This window comes from Vigna unguiculata, chromosome 7 (genome assembly GCF_037176805.1).
Source record: "Vigna unguiculata cultivar grain cowpea cultivar isolate G323 ecotype 2 chromosome 7, ASM3717680v1, whole genome shotgun sequence".
In the NCBI taxonomy this organism is placed as follows: domain Eukaryota; kingdom Viridiplantae; phylum Streptophyta; class Magnoliopsida; order Fabales; family Fabaceae; genus Vigna; species Vigna unguiculata.
Window position 1 is genome coordinate 25,933,698 of NC_140798.1, and position 21,023 is coordinate 25,954,720.

General features: G+C 35.3%; 1 protein-coding gene and 3 pseudogenes across 3 annotated transcripts; 2 read left to right on the top strand and 2 right to left on the bottom strand.

Annotated features, from left to right (window-relative positions):
- Positions 1–317: 317 nt before the first annotated feature.
- On the top strand, positions 318–3,342 carry LOC114191255 (P-loop containing nucleoside triphosphate hydrolases superfamily protein). 2 transcript variants are annotated; one of them, XM_028080428.2, is made up of 9 exons: positions 318–449; positions 582–758; positions 943–1,166; positions 1,459–1,520; positions 1,612–1,830; positions 1,908–2,034; positions 2,122–2,441; positions 2,551–2,695; positions 2,842–3,342. In XM_028080428.2, the coding sequence occupies exons 1-9, from the start codon at positions 407–409 to the stop codon at positions 3,079–3,081; spliced, it is 1,557 nt and encodes a 518-aa protein (XP_027936229.2). In that variant the 5' UTR covers positions 318–406; the 3' UTR covers positions 3,082–3,342. The 2 variants fall into 2 exon arrangements, with proteins under 2 accessions (XP_027936229.2, XP_085521309.1); XM_085665183.1 differs by lacking the exons at positions 2,551–2,695; positions 2,842–3,342 and having other exon boundaries at positions 2,122–2,445.
- A 4,139-nt stretch (positions 3,343–7,481) lies between these two features.
- LOC146884713 (secreted RxLR effector protein 161 pseudogene) lies at positions 7,482–7,949 on the top strand (annotated as a pseudogene).
- Positions 7,950–14,693: 6,744 nt separating this feature from the next.
- LOC146884714 (uncharacterized) lies at positions 14,694–15,857 on the bottom strand (annotated as a pseudogene). Its single transcript, XR_014996710.1, has 5 exons — positions 15,768–15,857; positions 15,600–15,701; positions 15,304–15,519; positions 14,916–15,059; positions 14,694–14,839 (listed from the first exon to the last, which is right to left on the bottom strand). The product of XR_014996710.1 is annotated as an uncharacterized LOC146884714 (transcript).
- Positions 15,858–17,272: 1,415 nt separating this feature from the next.
- LOC114190226 (uncharacterized) lies at positions 17,273–18,909 on the bottom strand (annotated as a pseudogene).
- Positions 18,910–21,023: the final 2,114 nt, after the last annotated feature.

A 21,023-nucleotide genomic window follows, 5' to 3' on the forward strand; every position in this document is an offset into this window, starting at 1 on the left:
TCAACAATTATTATTCTAATCATTTTATAAATTATACACATACGTGTAGTGTTGGTTGTTGATTTTTTTTCCTAAGCTGAGAAATTATTTACTGTACTATTCCTGCAATTGAGCTGCTCGTTCTAAAGACTTGAATATTAATTTCCTCACACCTATACAACTAAATTACTTATCATTTCTTAATTTAGAAGACTCAAATTCATCTCCCCCGTTACATAACTTATGTTTGTGTTTTTCTCCTCCTATCTTTTTAGTTGTAGAAATATTAGCAAAAAATAATTGCAATAACCACGTGTGAAGACAAGAACTCCTTCAACGCAATAACAACAAAATCAAATTCTTCGGAAATCAAAACAGCATCGATCCTGACAAAGCAATTCACAATCTCTTACAGCTACGGTGGTGCATGTATGGTCTATGTTTTGCACTTCTCACCGACATGCACAAAGGTACGTAAAAAACTGCCACCAGACAATTCCACTGTCATGCACGGATGAATGAGATTATCGTATTTGGTTCTTTTGTTGATATTGACAAAGATGCAAAGTAAATTAAAGTATTCCTCAATCTTGTTGATTCAGAGTATAATGGAAAACCAACCTTCACACAGATCGTGGTGGCTTCCTCCATTGGGTTGATATTTGCTGCAGCAATGCATTATCGACTTAAGAAAATGAGAGATGGAAAGGTCATTCCACGTCTGAGAATATCAAAGGCAAACCATACCCCAAAGCTTGAAAAGTTTCCTCATTACGTAGGTAATAATAATGTATGTCCAATATATTCTCAGTAAAACATACAGAGAAAATTATGAATCCGTAAACACTGATATATATATATCAAGTTTAACAGTATCTCGTGTCCATGTTAACTGTATCTTGTGTCTGTGTCCGTTTCATGGAACATATTTGTGCGTGAGATTTTCCTATTGAATTGGTGCAGCTAGGCTAATGGGGTTCAAAGATAGGAGATGTTGTCCTCATCTTTGTAAATTGGCTTCTGAATACATAAGGAAATCCGAGGGATGTGAAAATGATCTGTATGCCTTCTTTGAGAATGAACCAGATGCGGATTCGCTTTTTGTGAAGCTCGTGGAAGAGTTTGAGAGATGCATTCTCAGTTATTTTGCATTCCATTGGAGACATGGTGATATTTTGATAAGTCAGGTATCTACATTTGATGTGAATGTATAAACAAGCGTCAAAATCATTCTCAATATTTTGTCTTGTTCCTACACTTTATAAAGCTCACGATTTAATGTTTAGGTTGTGAAAATCGGTGGAATGAATCCTTCACCCCAACCCACATGTGTCAGGCAGTGTAATGTGGCAATTGGTGTAAAATCATTGTTTCTAAAACGCGGCAACAAAACTAACTCCAATAAAAAAGAAAATGAGGATCCAAAAGCATAGTTACACATAGGTGAAAAACTGTTTTCTTTGTTGTCTGGAATTGCAGGTGTTTAGCTCTGAAATTGAACCAAGAGCAAAGCTCAGACACATAGTTATGGCGGCAACTAGGTGGGTGTTACGATTATTCTATGAGAATATATACTTACTGAAGCATGTTTGAAATCGATGTGAGGATGATGTATTGTGTTGGTGTGCACAGGGAACAAAGGATCGACAGAGTGACGAAGAATCTGAAGGTGGCTAGAGTCTTCAACACATTAGTGGAAGAAATGAAAGCAATGGGACTGACAAATGATGACTCGCAATGCACAGAGGTGATGGCTCCAGTGGCTCACAGTGATAGGAGCCCAGTGCTTCTTTTCATGGGTGGTGGCATGGGAGCTGGCAAAAGCACTGTACTTAAAGACATTCTTAAAGAGTAAGAGAAGTCATATTCTCATTCTCGGCAAAAAACCGAATAACTAACCTAATTCTGTTTTTATTAAATTTAAACAGACCTTTCTGGGCAGGAGCAGCAGGCAATGCTGTGATCATTGAGGCAGATGCCTTCAAAGAATCAGATGTCATCTATAAGGCCCTTAGTGCAAGAGGCCATCAGGACATGATTAGAACAGCTGAACTGGTAACATCATTCACACTCTTCTCTGCTTATTTCCCTCTATTCTCTTCTTTCTATATATATATATATAACTATCAGTTTTGCAAGCAGGTGCACCAATCATCAACCGACGCAGCCTCATCCCTCCTGGTCACAGCACTAAATGAGGGGCGTGATGTAATAATGGACGGTACACTCTCCTGGCTACCATTTGTTGTGCAAACAATAACGATGGCTAGAAATGTCCACCGTCGCCGCTACCGCATGGGACCTGGCTACAAGCTAAATGACGATGGAACTGTCACTGAAAACTATTGGCAGCGAAATGAGGAAGAGCAAGACCGAGTTGAAGGAAAAAGGAGAAAACCATACAGAATAGAGCTTGTTGGAGTAGTGTGTGATGCTTACCTTGCTGTCATTAGAGGCATAAGGTAGATTCATCATCACTAATCTTTGTATTAACGTCACAGTTTTATTACGCATAATTCTCCTGCTGAAAATGTATTCCGCTAACTCTGAAGAAATTTGAATGCCATCCAGGAGAGCTATCATGTGTAGAAGAGCAGTAAGAGTGAAGTCACAGCTGACATCGCACAAGAGATTTGCCGATGCATTTCTGACTTATTGTCAGCTAGTTGACAATGCTAGGCTATACAGTACAAATTCTTTGGAAGCTCCACCTAAGGTAATCATATTTCAAATCTCTTATTCTTGCTCTAGCGATAAAATTTTGAATTTGGATTCTCTCATAGATTTTTCTGTGTTGGTTTCTCTGCTATGTCTTCAGCAGCAACAAAAAAATCAATAACTGACGAGATAAATGTTGTAAAGTTGATAGGATGGAAAGATAGAGACAAGACATTGCTCGTTGATCCAGATGAAATAGATTGTTTGAAGAGGGTTGCAACGTTGAACGAATCTGCTAACAACATATATGAACTTTACAAGCCACCCAACCCAGCTTGTGAAGCTGGATCCATATGGAAAGACATTGTGCTATCTCCTTCAAGGTTGAACGTCCAAAAAGAGCTTAAGTATTCAATCCAAAAGATTGAGAGATTAAAACTGTAGATCTTTATGAAGCATTAATGACACTTTTCCACCTTTACCTTTTATGATAAGGTTCATAACATAGAAACCATCTAGATTACCAAAGTAAAGCATAAGATAAGCTCAATCAGCTTACATAGTGTATTGAAATTTATGACCGAGGAAAATTTTGTTTGTTGTCCTGACATATGAACCAAGTGTACAAAAATAACAGCTAATAGTCTAATCTTGAATTTGAAAATTTTAGAAGCTCTTTAAGGTCACTCATCGAATAGAACGACTACCACCCACCAAATATAGATATTAGGTGCAATTGCTTGGTTCCAAAATTGATAAGGCGAGTTATCAAATTCAACGACTACCATCTACCAAATTTTATGAAAAAACAGATTGTTTTTCTTTCTAAACTGCGAACTTAAATATGTTTTTTCATACAAACTGATTTAGAAGTAATTAGATTCTCTCTTAGATTTTTATGTGTTGTTTCTCTTATGTAGCTTCAAAATACTGATGGATACTGATTTTATTGTTTTAAAATATATTAAAAAAAATTTAAAAATCAACATCCATGTATTTTTAATGTACTACAAGACAATATCAAAATTGACTACTTTCCGAAAGATGAAAGATAAATGAAGACATAATATAATAACTGCTGTGCTCACTGAACAGATGACAACAATATTAAAAACATTGAGTTAAATCCTCATGTTCCTGATTTAGATTAATTGGGAGTTACTTAATGTTAGCTAAACTGCTGAACAAAATCAATCAGTCTTGTATCAAGAGTATTATTAAAGTATAATGCAAATTCTAGAACAATCTAGAAAAATCTAAGATAGAGTTATTGAAATGTAATGAAACTTCTAGAGTATTGGAGAAAAGCTTAGGATAGGAAGAAAAATCAAGAACATTCTACTATGTAGAAAAATCTAGAACTATTTGCTCAAGTTCTAGCTAGAAGTTTCTAGAATAATCAATGGGTCTATAAATACCCCATGTATCCTACCATTTGCAACACGAAGAACAAAATAACACAACATCCAATACAACTATTTTCAACTACAAGATACACTTCTCCAACTACTACTTTCACACTCTACTATCTACATATTTTCTTTATCCCTTCAACTATCCCCTTCACAACCTCAAAATACTAACAGTGGTATCAGAGCTACGTTCGGTCATCTACTGGGCGTAGATAAACTTTTCAACTACTTCAAAAAAATTAGAACTCCATTCTATACTACTTCCAAGATATTTTCTCAACCTATGGCCACTACCAATCAAACATCATCAATTCCAGTACCTATTTTCACAGGAGAAAATTATGATTTTTGGAGTGTCAAAATGAAGACATTCTTTCGCTCCCAAGACTTATGGGACATTATAGAAGAGGGATTCACTATTCCAGAAGACACTTCCACTCTTACTGCAGCTCAGAAGAAGGAGTTGAAGGAAAACAAACAGAAGGATTCAAGGGCTTTATTTGCTCTTCAACAAGCAGTTGATGACACAATATTTCCGAGAATAATAGGTGCCACAAGTGCAAAGCAAGCTTGGAACACAATACAAGAAGAGTTTCAAGGAAGTGATGAGGTACGCAATGTTAAACTTCATTCTCTAAGACGAGAGTTTGAATTAATAAGAATGAAAGAATCTGAGACCATTAAAGACTACTATTCTAGAATAAAGGAAATAGTTAGTCAGATGAGAGCCTATGGGGAAACTATTCTTGACAGAAAAATCGTTGAGAAAAATTTAATTTTTATTCCCCAAAAATATGATGCAATCGCAACCGCGATTGAACAAACAAAAGATTTGGCCACATTGTCAGTAACAACTAATGGGCTCTCTTGAAGCTTATGAACAAAGATTGAAAAGGCATTGAAGAAGACTCAATCGAAAATGCCTTTCAATCAAAACTAAAATTACGGTCTCAGAATAAAGAATATGAAGGAAATAAAAGTAGAGGAGAAATTTCTAGAAATAAAGAAAATTCTAGAAGCTTCCCTATGACTCGTCAAGGAAAATATCCCCCATGTGGCATATGTAAAAAGACAAGTCACATGGAAAAAGATTGTTGGCATCATGGAAAACCTCAATGTCAGTACTGCAAGAAATTTGGCCATGTAGAGAAGTATTATCGTAATAAAAATAAGCATCAAGCAAACTTTGCTGAAGAACATAATCAGGAGCAACGCTTATTTTATGCCAATCAAGAATCTCCTAACGGAGGAGAAAGTTGGTACTTAGATAGTGGATGCAGCAATCACATGGCCAAAGATCAAAGCATCTTCAAAGACATTGATAAATCTGTCAATGTCAAAGTTTGACTAGGAAACGGTGCCACCATGGAGTCTCAAGGCAAAGGAACTGTCATGGTGGAGACAAAGAAAGGTACGAAATTCATTAAGGATGTTTTACTGGTTCCCAATCTTAAAGAGAATCTTTTAAGTATTGGCCAAATGATGGAAAATGGATATTCTCTCCACTTTGAGAAAGATACATGCAAAATTTATGACAGTAGAAAGATAGAAATTGGCCAAGTAAAAATGGAGAAGAGAAATAGAAGCTTTCCCATAAGCTTCAAACCTGGAACTTATTGTTATGAAGGCAGAAGTTGATGACTCGTGGCTTTGGCATAGGAGATTTGGCCACTTCAACACATATGCCTTAAAGCTTCTATATAAGAAAAACATGATGAGAGATCTTCCATGCTTAAAGGAGAATAATGAATCATGCGAAGGATGTCTCCTTGGTAAACAACATCAATTACCATTCTCGATCGACAAAGCATGGAGAGCAAAAGACTTACTAGAGTTGATCCATACTGATGTTTGCGGACCAATGAGGACGCCTTCACATCACAACAATAGGTATTTCATCCTTTTCATTAATGACTTCTCTAGAATGACATGGGTCTATTTCTTAAAGGCAAAGTTAGAAGTCTTTGGAATATTCAAGAAATTCAAGGCCCTTGTTGATAAGCAAAGTGGAAAACAGATAAAAGTACTTAGAAGTGATCGTGGAAAGGAGTATACATCTCGCGAGTTTGACAAATTCTGCGAAGATGAAGGCATAGAGAGACAACTTACAGTCGCATATACTCCACAACAAAACGATGTATCAGAAAGAAAAAATCGCACAGTCATGGAGATGGCAAGATCAATGCTAAAAGAGAAAGGTATGCCTAACACTTTTTGGGCTGAAGCAGTCTACACTGCAGTTTACATTTTAAACAGATGTCCAACTAAGGCAGTCAAAGACAAGACTCCTATTGAAGCTTGGAGTGGAAGAAAGCCATCAGCCAAACACCTACAAGTATTTGGATCTATCTGCTACATACATGTTCCTGATCAAAGGAGGCACAAGCTTGAAGACAAGACTATACGAGGAATATCGAGTTTACATCCTACAAACAAAAAAGCTCGTCATTAGTCGAGATGTTGAAATTGATGAAAATGCTTCTAGGAATTGGGAAGAAGAAAAAGTTGTTAAAAGCAGCACTTTAGTCCCAGTGGAACAATATCAAGAAGAAATTCAAGAAGAGGCAGAAGCTTCAGGTACGCCTTCTCCACCTCCATTAGAAGATTCTTCACTAGAGTCCACTCCAAGACGAGTAAGATCTTTGGTAGACATATACGAAACCTGCAATATGGCCATGATTGAGCCTAACTGCTATGAGGAAGCATCAAAGCAAGAAGTATGGGTCAAGGCTATGGAAGAAGAGGTTAAAATGATTGAGAAGAATAACACTTGGGAGCTCGTAAACTGTCCTCAAGGAAAAGACATCATTGGAGTGAAATGGGTATATAAAACAAAGCTCAATCCTGATGGAACTATACAAAAGCACAAGGAATCGACTACAATGAGACATTTGCTCCAGTCGCACGACTAGATACAATAAGAGCTCTAATAGCCCTAGCAGCACAAAAAGGATGGAACATCTATCAACTAGATGTCAAATCAGCCTTCCTAAATGGAGTGCTCGAAGAAGAGATTTATGATGAACAACCTCAAGGCTTCATCAATAAAGGTAATGAAGGCAAAGTACTAAGACTAAAAAAAGCCTTATACGGCTTGAAGCAAGCTCCTCGAGCATGGTATAGCAAGATTGATCAATACTTCATCGATCAAGGATTCAGGAGGAGCAAAAGTGAGCCAACACTATATATTAAAGCACAAGGTCAGTATCACCTCATTGTCTCCTTATATGTCGATGATCTTATCTATACAGGAAACAATTTGGAGATGATGAAAGAATTTAAAGAAGACATGATCAAGACATTTGAGATGACTGACCTTGGGTTGATGAACTATTTCCTCGGTATAGAGGTGAAACAACAAGAAGACGACATATTTATCTCTCAAAAGAAATACAAAAGAAATATATTGAAGCCCTATTGAAGAAGTTCAAGATGTATGACTATAAACCTGTCGCTACTCCATTGGTGGTAAATGAGAAACTACAAAAAGATGATGGAGCACAAGAAACAGATGCATCATGCTATAGAAGTTTGATTGGAAGTCTCTTATATCTCACAACCACAAGACCAGACATTATGTATGCCACAAGTCTTCTATCAAGATTCATGCAAAAGCCAAGTCAGATTCATTATGGAGTAGGGAAAAGAATTTTAAGATATCTACAAGGCACAAAGGAGTTTGGAATATGGTACAAAACCATGACTAACTCAAGGATCATTGGCTACACCGATAGTGATTGCACAGGATCAATAGATGACATGAAGAGCACCTCAGGCTATGCTTTCTCGCTTGGATCGGGAATATTCTCTTGGGAGTCAAAGAAGCAAGCCACAGTTGCACAATCAATCGCCGAAGTAGAATATGTGGCAGCAGCTGAAGCAACAAGTCAAGCTATATGACTTCGAAGAATACTCAAAGATATGGGAGAAAAACAAAGTGGCCCTACTACAATTAATTGCGACAATAAGTCAACTATTGCAATGACAAAGAACCCAATGCATCACAGTCGAACAAAACATATAGCAATTAAATACCACTTCATTAGAGAAGCGGAAACAAATATAAAGATACGACTTGAGTACTGCCCGACAGAAGATCAAATTGCAGATATTTTCATAAAGGCCTTACTAAGACCAAGGTTTGAACTACTACGCGCTATGCTTGGAGTTACCGAATTTGCATCAAGGAGGAGTATTAAAGTATAATGTAAATTCTAGAACAATCTAGAAAAATCTAAGATAGAGTTACTAAAATGTAATGCAACTTCTAGAGTATTGGAGAAAAGCTTAGGATAGGAAGAAAAATCAAGAACATTCTACTATGTAGAAAAATCTAGAACTATTTGCTCAAGTTCTAGCTAGAAGTTTCTAGAATAATTAATGGGTCTATAAATACCCCATGTATCCTACCATTTGCAACACGAAGAACAAAATAACACAATATCCAATACAACTATTCTCAACTACAAGATACACTTCTCCAACTACTACTTTTACACTCTATTATCTACACATTTTCTTTATCCCTTCAACTATCCCCTTCACAACCTCAAAATACTAACAAGTATGCATGCACATTTTCTAATAGAAAGTTAGACAATAGTTTCTTCTAGTTTAGCATTTTCTTTTGTACTGCTTTTCATTTTCTTATGCTTCATATTGGACTCTTTTTTGATGTATTTATAACCCGCGAACACATAATTCACTTCCCACATTTATATATTTATAGAAAGTTACAAAGACAGATTCTCAAACCCGTGAAAATTGAGGAATCTGTAAAATTAAAGAGTACTCAGCAGTTTTGTTAAATAACTTGGCACCATAAAGGTGTGGTGGTTTTGGCAGCCATTGTCATCCCAATTGACATTGAACCGTGGCGTGGCACCAAACAACAACAATAAAAGAAAACATTTCTCTTTTGCCCATTTTCAAACAATTCCTGAAGGCTCTCAACACTAAACTTGAGAGAACCCTTTTGAATCCTTCTCCTTCTTGAATCTGGTGACTTTTTTCCAACGACCCATTAACCCAGTTTTCTTCTTTTAGCCATCTACAATTATGTTGAACAGTATGTTTTAGTTGTCTTCTAGTGTTATTTAGTTGTTTTGCACCATTGTTTGTTTTATTGATTCCTGAATTGAGCAATCTTACTATGTTGCTATGAAAAATTATCCTAAGCCATTATTAATTTCACATTGTCTCATATCAACTACTCTCACATTAACACGTGCAATGGATTTTACTGTGATCGATTCCAACCAAATTCTAAGGCAAAACCCTAAATATGGACTGAGGGTTATACTAGATGGTTAATGTCCTTTTTTGTATAAATCATGAGTCATTTGAAAGTAACACTCGAAATATGTTCAAGGCTTTTTTTTAACTTTAAGCTATTCTAGATAATTAGGAAATGAGCTTATGTCACAACGTTTAGGTTGCTTCCGAAAGAGTACCATGGAGGGACAAACTTTGATCGGGCTTTCTGGTGGGCCTTTTGTTGCTAGTAGTTATGATTATGATGCACCAAATGACGAGTATGATATAGAATTTTTAACCTTTATATTTGATTTCGGAATAAGTATGTTTTTAGTCTTTCAACTTTTATGCAAATTTAGAATTTGTTGTTGTTTGAAACATTGATACATTTTGGTTCACAAACTTTAAAAATGAATGAATGTGGTACTTTTAACCCAATTATGTCAACTTTTTTTTGCATGTTAAATGTGTTTCATGCTAATATTTCAGTTGTTTGTACCGTTTGACAATTTTTGCTTCAATATATGTTGGAAACGTGTTTTACATGTAAAACAATCCAACGTATTTGGGTTAAAAAGATTATAATCATTTATTTTTAAAGTTTAGGAACCAAAAAGTATCAAAGTTTCAAACAAGGATGAATTCTAATTTTGCTTCAAAGTTTAGAAACTAAAGACATACTTAACCCTTTCATATTTATTGACAACTCAACAGAATTATATAAACTAGTTAGCATTGCTTCCATATGCAGTAAACAAGAAAGATAATCAAACTTGTAACATTACAACAAATTTACATTTTATATAATTACATTTGATGAGAAACCAAGGCAAGACCGTTTCTGATATTCATTTTGGAGAACGATATTGACGTCACACTCAAGAAAGATGAAAAGGTGAGTGATAAGTCATGGGTATGATCGACACAAGTTAGCCTGATAATATCAAAATTGGGGTTCCTGTAACTCAAAACAAGAGAAACACGTGGTTTCCTTGAGTTGTGACTCAGAATGGTATCCCTTGAGTTGTGGCTCAGGATAGGGGTAAACACGTGATTTCCTTAAGTTATAGCTCGGAATAGCAAATGGTACCGGTGTGAGTGTGCGAGTTGTGGCTCGTGCAAATGGTCTCCACTTAATTGAGTAGCCACAGGTTGTGGCCATTGATGTTGTCAATTTTGTGTCGAGAGTACGAACTATGGTTTTTATTGGGAACTCCACCTGCCATTACGGAGTGTGGTCTATAACATGTTATTCCCGCACGAGTTTCTATGAGTAGTGAGTCATAGATGGTGGAACCACGAGTTATGGCTTGTGGCAGCAAAGGATATCTTAAGGTCATCATCTAAAGACGTAGAACATGGATAATATGGTGGTGGCCATGTGGTATGAAATCAAAGGATAGAGTGTCCTTTGATGAGTGTATACTTATATATTTTAATTTTATATATATTTATATATTAGCTCACCCTATCTGCTTATGTTTGGCGATGATCGTATAATTCGTTACATGGGAGCAGAGGATGTTGTATGTGGTGTTGGTGAGGAATAGTGTGGGAGCGGGGCTGCTTGGGGATTTTATTTTATCATTGATTTTATTCATGTTATAATCAGATTTAATTTATCTATTTTGGAAATGTAAAAACTTGGAGTTTATCTATGATTATTAATATTATTATAATATCAATGTATTTAAATTTTCTTGGATTTTGGGAAAGATGTTATAATAAATGTTGTTTAAATTTCAATATTGATTTCTTTTTCTTTAAATTAGTAATATCTGATCGAGATATTACACTTCGTCCCAGAGGACTTTCATAGTCCGAATATCCTTTCCTCTAAGTTGCTTGACTTGACAATCTAAGATTCTCACTAGTCTAGCTCCAACTATTAGATCCTCACACACCTTAACGTCGTCCTCCTCCAACACATGCGTAGGATTTGTAGTGTACTTCCTTAATTGTGACACATGGAAGACATTATGCAAGTTTGCCAAGTGTGGTGGTAAGCTAATCTCATAGGCTGCTAGACCTACCCTCCGTGTTATTTGATATGGTCCGATGAATTTCTGAGTCTGCTTCCTGATTTTGATCGCTCTTTCATTGTGGGTAGTTGGAGTAATCTTGAGAATCACATGCTCTCCAGCCTAAAACTCCCACGACCTTCTCCTCATACATGCATACATCTTCTATTTGTTGTGTGGTGCATGCATCCAGTCTTGGATTAAACTAACATTCTTCGTCGTCTGCTGCAACAACTCGGTCCAATAATCACTGACTCCCAATCTTGGTATCCACACAACTTCATTTTGCCTCTCTCACTCTCCAACGCTTCATATGGTACAATTTTGATCTTAGTCAATACTTCACTTAAATGGTTTAACTCACTAGCTTCTTCTTAGTCATCCACTAAAACTTGCAATCATTATTGTATTTACATTGAGTCCTTGCCATTATGTCTTCAATATCTTATTCCCCTACTTCTCTTTCTTCCAATTACCCGCAAAACCATCTGATTAGAAACTCACTAGTGCAAAATAAGTTTTTTATACCTACATTATTATACCTGTTCAAATCCATCAGGTATAAAACAAAAGGCAGATGACAATTTTGTAAATAATGTGAGATGTTTTATGCCAATTATACTTTCAACCAGTATAAAAATTAATGTGATGGCATTTTTGCAATATTAAAAAAGACTTTTTATACCAGTTATAATTAGAATTGGTATAAATTTCGTATATATATCATTAAAAAAATATTCCCAACGACCAATATTTTCATTTAAAGCAAAATTTCCAGATTAACACAACAATAAAACACAAGGGGGGGGGGGTTTGGCAGATTCACACAAGTTTGCTAAATTCTAATCAAAACACCAAAACTGAATTAAACACACAATTCAAAACGTACTGGTCCCTTGATTCCACTAAAAATCCACCAATCACAAGTTACTAAATCAAGTCTCTTATCCAATTTACTCTCATTAAATCCGAATTAATCAACTATGCGAAAATTAACACAGCTTCATTATGCCATTAAGCATAGCACACATCCTACTTTCAATTTCACACACACACACAGATTAAGCAACTGTGGCCAAAACCCGAACTCACTAAGCATGACAAGGATTCTCAAATTGTGCAAAATATGAACCCACGATTAAGCATCACAAATTCCATTTCATTCAAAGCTACGAAATTGAATAGGATAAAGAAAAATTAGGAATTGGAGTGCACTACAAAACATCAACCTCATGGTTTCAAATCAGTTTCTTCAAGGAACCAATACGAAAAACTTAGCTAGACATGGAAAATGAACAATCAAACACTTCAAAACTGCAATAACAAAACAGAACCAAGAACCCTAACTTATCAAATCTGAAAAACGCAATTTAAGAGCAAAAATAGAGATTTCAAAGCTTAAATGGAATGCAAAACGGTATTGTCATATATAAATGCGAAAACCCCATGAATGGGTATTGTTCCAAGTTAATAAAACTCACAAAACGAACTGCCCAAGCAAGAAAACGAATTCAAAACGTAAAACCCTCAATGGGTGCTGTCAAATATGCATAAAAACGGTAAAAATGAGCCTAAAACGTTAAAAAACCGCAAGGGGGGCGTCCATGGAAGCTTGGAGAACGAAAATGGAGGTTTTGAAGAGAGGTTGAAGATGATGGAGCGGCTGGCCTCCTTTCATGCAGACCTAATTCGTGGTCATATCACCCCTGCCACTCATATTTACAAAACTGCCACTCTACCACTCAGATTTACAAAAATGCCACTCTGGGCCTCAAATGTTGACCCATTGACTTTGCTGACGTGGAAATGACATGGAAATGATGTGGCAATGATGTGGAAAGTCTCTTCAACTAAATATTAATGTCCAAGCTCCAAAATTGCTTCACCCAAATACCTAAAAATAATTAAAAACAAAAATTAGGCCAAATAATGTGAAATTAGTCCAAATTCGGAACAGTGGCCCAATAAAGCCCAACAGATGAAAAACACTCTAATGATGAACAATTAAGCACTAATCAACTGTCTAATGGGTGCACAAAGGCTAATGGAATAGAAGAAAATAATGACTCATCACTCACCTATGTAATTTAGGGTTTAGTTTATGTTGTTGTTAATTTCTTTGAATTTTGGAATAATATGAGAAAGGAAAGGTGAACTCTGCCTTCGTTGATGAAACAAAGGGTGTACTATCCAGTTCACATGAGCTTCAGCATTCGCAACAACGACGAAAAAGAATGTGAGACAACAAATGAATGGGAAACAACTCCAAGGGATGTAGGTAATTCTGATTTAGATCTCTAGTTTGTTTCTTTTTGTTTCTGATTCGATTGGTGCAAGAGAAAATAGTAATATCAGCATTAATAGTAATAAACCTACCTACCTAGCTACAGAGATGGAAGCTACACACGTTCGAGAAAAGGGTGTTGTTGAGGGAAGTGAACACATTGTTGGTGGGAAAGAAAATGAAGAAGTTCTAAAGAACATTATTGCAACTCATCCTTTGTATGATGTTTTGGTTCAATCTCACATCAACTGCTTTATTTCCTCTGTTTTCTTTTTCTTTTCTTCTCTGCACATTTCTTTCTGTTTTTGACTCCTAAACTTTGTATTGATTAAAGCAATGATGTTGAATTATCATGATCCGGGGTCAACAATTAACAGAAAAAGAAAGCTTCCATTCTAGTATAACCACTAAAAGAAAAAATGGTTTTAACGAAGGTTTATTTTTACATTACCCAGGGTTAAAACCTTTGCTAAGTTCTTTACCCGGGGTTTATATTTTCCCCGCTAAACCATCCCTGGAGAATGTATTAATCGGGGATTTTACGAATCCCGGGAAGCACCAATCAATAAAGGAGGTTTTTTATCCTCTTGTATTTAATAGAGGTTTTAAAACCTCAGTTAAGTTTTGTGGGTTTAAAACCCCAATTAATTACCTTGAATTTTAAAACCCCCGTAAAATATCGTGGGTTTTGAAACCTCCGTAAATTACTATGGGTTTTAGAACCTCCATAAAATACCAAATGTTTCAGAACTCCCATAAAATACCATGGGTTTCAAAACCCCCATAAAATACCATGGGCTTCAGAACCTCCGTAAAATACTATAGGTTTCAAAACCTCCTTAAAGTACCATAGATTTTTAAATTATTAATATTATTTTTTTACTCAGTTATCATTTATGTATTCATATATATTTTTTCAATCACAATTATTTACATTTATTATATATTTTTAATCTATATTTAATGAAGTTATACATAAATAGATATAAACTCATCAAATTGACAAATTATTTATAGATGACTAAATGTATAACAAATATACGAATTCAAATTCAAATTCAAGTACAATATTAGTCAGCAAAAACTATCATGAAGTATTGCAATGGTTCTCAAAACATAAAACGATTCAATTAACTTCTACATTATATTATATTCTTCAACTATCGCATATGATTTTCCTCATGTCCAGAACTTGTTGTATTAGTTGGCACACTTCCTTGATCAGAAACCTACAGTATAAATGTGAATCATAATTAGAAATGTAAACTCCAAAAAATAAAAGAAGTTATGCGTCTTAAACATTACCGGTGCAGGATTGAACATAGTCAACTCAGGAGGCAATTGACCTTGCTAATTTTGAGAAAAGAAGTTCATGATTGCATCAAGTCTTTTGTCACGTTCTTCATTTCGTTTATTTTGTTCATCCAATTGCGGCTTTAATGCAGTGACCTATATTAGAACACAATCTATTATTAAAATCCTAAAAAACACATAAACATTATAAAACACTCAATCTATTAACAAAAGTTATACTACATTTCTTACTCCTACTTATGAAAACCATCCAAAGCAACACAACAACAACATTAATAGTGTCCAATAATATTCAACACAACAACATTTACAACCTTGGCATGACAATCCAAAGCAAACAACATCATATTGCTACACATGAAAATGAATGTTCAATAACCTGATTTTGCAATTCCGAATAAGAAGGACAAGATGAGGATGTCCCAAAATGAAAATTCCTAGTATATCCAAACACACGAGAAGGGCAAGGTACTAATCCCATTCCTCGGACACGACCACAATGTTCTTTACTTCCCAAAACATGAGCTAGTGAATCTTCAATTGATATATCTTGTGAAAGGGAAGATGTATTTGTCTCATATGCTTTAATTTTTTCCTACAAATAATACAAAATGTTATCAATGAAGGTAATATTCAATTTGATACATTATTTTTCTTTAGAAAACTTATGCTTACTTCAATCTCTCTTGCTCCATCATTCACAAATTCCCCATTAGCATGTTTATGTGTTGCTATCTAAACTTCTCCCCTACTAACTTTGCGACCAAGCTCTTGCTCCTATAAAACTTAAGAAAATCATGAATCATATATGATATAACAAAAATGATTGAAGAATAAAGTTACCATCTCATCCTTCTTCCGTGCAATGCTCTTCGATCCACCTGTGTGAGGAATTGTTTGCTTCTTTCTACTATCCTTATTTTTTTGGGCCATTTCCTAAGCATATATGTAGAAAATTAGTAAAAATAAGTAAAGAATAGAAAAGGTAGTTGTTATTACCTTTGTCCTTGAATTTAAATGGTAGTCAACAAAAGAAGCTCATTGGTCTCTATTCATTCCTTCTTGACACATTGTAATGATTTCATCTCTATTACGTGTTCCATCATCTCTTTGTTGCCATAGTTATTGTCTATACTCAATTCATTTTATGTTAAGTAATTTCAAGATATATGTCACATGAGCATTAGATTCCACTAGAAACTTGGCCTTCAAAATTATTACAGAACTAGTTTAACAACTATTGCAATATAACAAGAATCAAAACATATAAAAAAAATTATAGGTCAATTACTTGAATGGTTTTCTTAAGTATATCTTCTTTGTAATCATTGGGAATCTTCCTCCAATTTTGATAGTTGATTGGAAAGGCATTAACATTTCTTGCAACACGACCTAAAAACCTATTCAACAATGCTCCACTATCATCAATTGGTTGGTTGTCACTATTCCATTTCACAAGAATCCTTTCATTGGGAGATAAAAACCAAACATCATTCAATGTTAATTGTTTTCTAACTTGTGTGCCTTCATCATCTATCAAAATATATGTGAAATATATTGTTAGTTTAAGACAAACATAAAACACAAATACTATATGGCTTGGACAATTACACATAAAAATCAATAAATTAACAATCTTACCAATGATATTAACAAGCCATGACCTTTTACGTGATACATGCTTTGATTGATTACTTTGCATCTCAATATCCACATTTTCCTCCCCTTCACTATCAGAGTGTAACCTTGGTATTTATTCAGATGTAGAATCATGCATAAACTCATTTCTAGGTTGATTATTAAATTCAAATTCAAATTCATGTGCGGAATTGGTCTTGGTAGTGGAGAACAACCTCTTCTTCAAACATTCTACAAATTAACTCAAGTCACTAAATAAATAGATAATACATGAAATTTAAAAGTACCAAAATGATATGCAAATGAGACATCTTACTAGATTTAGATGTTGAAAGCATTTAATTCATGTGAGGTGGAGGTGGAGGTTGCTCATTATTATTCTCTATAGGATGGGAATTCATGTGACGTGCTGCATAATAATTAGATTAATACACGAAAAAAGTAAGATACTTTTTAACATGGAAATATAATCATCATACCAAATTGAGATGCAAATTGAGGTGTTATGCTAGACTGTGGCGAAAACGGAAGTTGAGGTGGATTACTAGGCCCTGGAGTATGAGTAGGTGAAACTTTTCAATTCTTACTATAGGTGAAACCCGTGGTGAAACTTAGTCAACTTACTTGGGCAAGATGGATGAGGCGTAGGTGGACACATTATAGATGATGGTTGGCCACTTCTATTTTGGGTAGGGGCTGAAACTTTGTCATTAGTCTTCTTCATGTATATTTTCTTCATCATCAGGAATTCTATAAACAATAACATTAATACAAGTCAATTCACATTCATTAAATTATGATTATCTAATATAATGCATGTATAAGTAATATGGATGATAATTTAAACAAAAACTAGTATAGAAATGTTTAATTTCAGTATGACCTTGTTAATGGTATATTCCCTTCTCCATCTGGAAATAAAGTTTCCAAATTTTGTTGTTCAAATGGTTCACATTCATGGAAAATGACATCATTATCTCCACCAATGTCATATAAGTCTCGTGGCTTTAGATGCACAGGAATGCTCCAATTTTTATCTAACTCATCCATTACATAATAAACCATTTAAGCTTCTCTAGCCTGAATGTATGGTTCGTCATCATCATTATCACCAATGTGTATTAAACGTGTAAAGTTTACTAATCTAAATCCCAAGTCATCTATTATAATCCCTCTAGAAGTAGTTGTATTAGCCCACATACATTTGAACAAAGTAACAAAGAATCGACCATTATAGTTGATCTCAATTATGTCTACCAATTTTCCATAATAAGGCACACCCTCAAATTGCATTTGATTGTCAATGCTACTTGCATAGCTCATTGTCCCAAAAGTACCAAATATTCCACTATTTTGTGTTTTAAGTCCATCATCTCTCTCTAACGTACGAAACTTGAAGCCATTAACATTGTAAGCATTGTAGCGCTTTGCACAATCAATTGGACCCATAGCTAAGAACTTTAAATCATCTGAGTAAGGTCCATTTAAGTCATTCTTTATCTAAAAAAAAGGAAAATATGATAAACATAATGGGATATCTTTAATATTATCAAATTTAAGAATGTAAATTAGACATACGCGACGAGAAAACCATTCCACAAATTCTCTATGAACCCTCTTATCTATCATAGAGGATGATCGTATATGACTTCTTAACTGTCTTCGTACAATTTCTCTAAATTCTCTAATTTAAATAAATGAAATAATTACATGGTTAGTCCTCAATGTAGATGAATAATAAAAAGTTGTAAAGATAAAGTACTTACTGAAGAAAAGGGTTAACTTGGGCACAATTAGTCAATACATGACGATGTGCTTGTAACTTTTCCTTTGTTGATAAAGAGAAGTAAGTAAAAACCCCAACTGGTTTTCCAACTGGTGGAAACAAACCACTTACACTAGATGCCATGGTGTCGGGTTCGTCATCAACACGCCTTATTCGATTAAATATAGTCTCAACTCCATCTAAATATCTAGAACAAAAGGTTAAGGACTCTTCAGCTAGATAACCTTCAGCTATTGAGCCTTCTGGTTGAGCCTTGTTACGCACATAAGACTTCAATTTTCCCAAATATCTCTCAATGGGATACATCCACCTATATTGGACAGGTCCTCCAATCTTGGCATCTTCCACCAAATGCACAATCAAATGAACCATGACTGTAAAAAATGAAGGAGGAACCATGTGACATAATGTGAGAACAACTCTATTTTGCAATTGGTTAAGTTCATCCACTTTTAAAATTTTATTGCACAAGTGCTTAAAAAAGGAACACAGATCAATCAAAATAGAGCACACTTCTTTAGGGAGCGTCTTCCTCATTGCTAAAGGTAGAAGTTGTTGCATCAAAACATGGGAATCATGACTTTTCAATCCTCTAAGCTTAGATTGTTTAACATCAACATATCTACTAATGTTACTTGAGTAGCCATCTGGAACAGTGATGTTCTTCAATGTTTTCAAAAATATATGTTTATTTTCTTTTGTTAATGTATATATAGCCGGAAGATATTTGTTATTTGCATCAGGCCAAAGATCAGATCTAACTCCCTAATCTTTTAAGTCATTTCGTGCCTTTAGGTTGTCCTTTGACTTTTTACCTTGGTTTAATAATGTATAGACCACATTATCACATACATTTTTTCAATGTGCATAACATCTATATTATGGTGCAATAAATTGTTCACCCAATAAGAAAGTTCAAAAAATATACTCTTTTTTCCCCATTGTAGAGGATCATCAGTAGGGTGGTGACCTTTCCGTTGTCTTTTCCCCCATTCCTCAACTTCTGGTTCTTTCCCAAATACAATATTAACATTCTGAACTTGTTGTAAGACATTTGTTCCTGATATTCTCAAAGGAGGATTTCTACTTTCCACACTTCCATCAAAACGACTACGACATAATCTAAATTTGTGCCCTACATTTAACCAACGTCAATGATTCATGAAACAAAATTTACCCTGCATTTAACCCAGTATGTGTGTTCCACCCAGATAAGGTTCCAAGACCAGGAATATCACTAATAGTCCATAATATAGCTGCATGCATGTGAAACACTTCTTTCTTATGTGAATTAAAAGTTTCAACCCCAGTGTTCCATAACTCTTTTAATTCTTCTATTAATGGCCTTAAATATACATCAATATCATTTCCTAGTGCTTTTTTACCAGGAATGATCATGGAAAGAATGAATGAACTTTGCTTCATACACATCCAAGGAGGAAGATTGTAAGGTATAAGTACAATAGGCCAACTATTATGACATGTACTCAAATCACCAAATGGATTGAACCCATCAGTAGCCAAACAAAGTCTGACATTTTGAGGGTCTGAAGCAAATTGAGGATTCATTAGATCAAAGTTCTTCCATGCTTCAGAATCACTTGGATGCCTTAATATGCCTTCATGTGTACTTCTTGATGCATGCCATTGCATATGCTCAGCTATTTTAAATTGGAAATGGAATAACTCGGTAGGGGACTTTGTTGCCTTGGTTGAAGCCAACAAAGGAAGTAAGATGTTATGAGTATCGTTATGTGTAAAAGGGGTCAAGAGTATTGATGGTGAGGCAGTAGGCCAGAACTCAATAATGATCCAGTCAGTGGAGTGAGGCATAAAAGAGTAAACAAGGTGATGCGAAGTGATAACGAACATGCTTTAGTTTGAGACTTAAAGTCATCGCAGACTTTGATAAAACCTACAAGAGGTAATGGAGAGCATATGGTAGACGAGTCGGTATATCAAATACAAGTTGGTTGGGAAGGTAAGGAGGAGCATCCCAGTTTTAAGGTTGCAGGTCGGAAGTTACTTCGAGAGTAGTGACTAAACCAATCTACACAGTTGAACACATATCGCTTAGCACAGAGGCAAAGTTTCCAGTGACAATAGGTGTTGGAGTCGTTTTATTCGTCATGTCTAAGTGGTGGTTGTCAAACGAAATGGGGGAAAACGTAGTTTCCTTCCCATCTCGTCGGTGAATTTTCGAGGTCGAAAATTTTTATTGTTGGGGAGAATGTAAGACCCAATATTTCTGCCCTTATGTTTAAGGGCTGCCTCAGATCTAATTAGGCCTAAAGGCTGACCCATGAGGAGCCAAAGACCCTAAACCAGCCTAACACTTTCACTCCCATCTCACTTTCAGAAAACATCAGTCCTCAAACTCCTTCGTTCTCAACAGAAGCTCTGCTAGGGTTTGATCCTTAGCCTTCGTCAAGGTTGCTCAAGCTCTTTCGACCCCACGTAAGTTGCTCCTTAGCTCATACTAGATCTCTCCTGGTCTTATTTTCGTGTTTACTCTAAGGCTCGTCTTAATGCCATTGTTCTGTTCCATTTTGCTACTTTCCACCTTCTAAGTTTGTTCCTTGAGCTGTGGTGCTCCGCTGTTGGTGTCGAGGCCTTGCACTAGCTCATTCCAGGTAAGGAAAGCTAGAACCCTCTAGTTGTGTGATGCGTTTTCT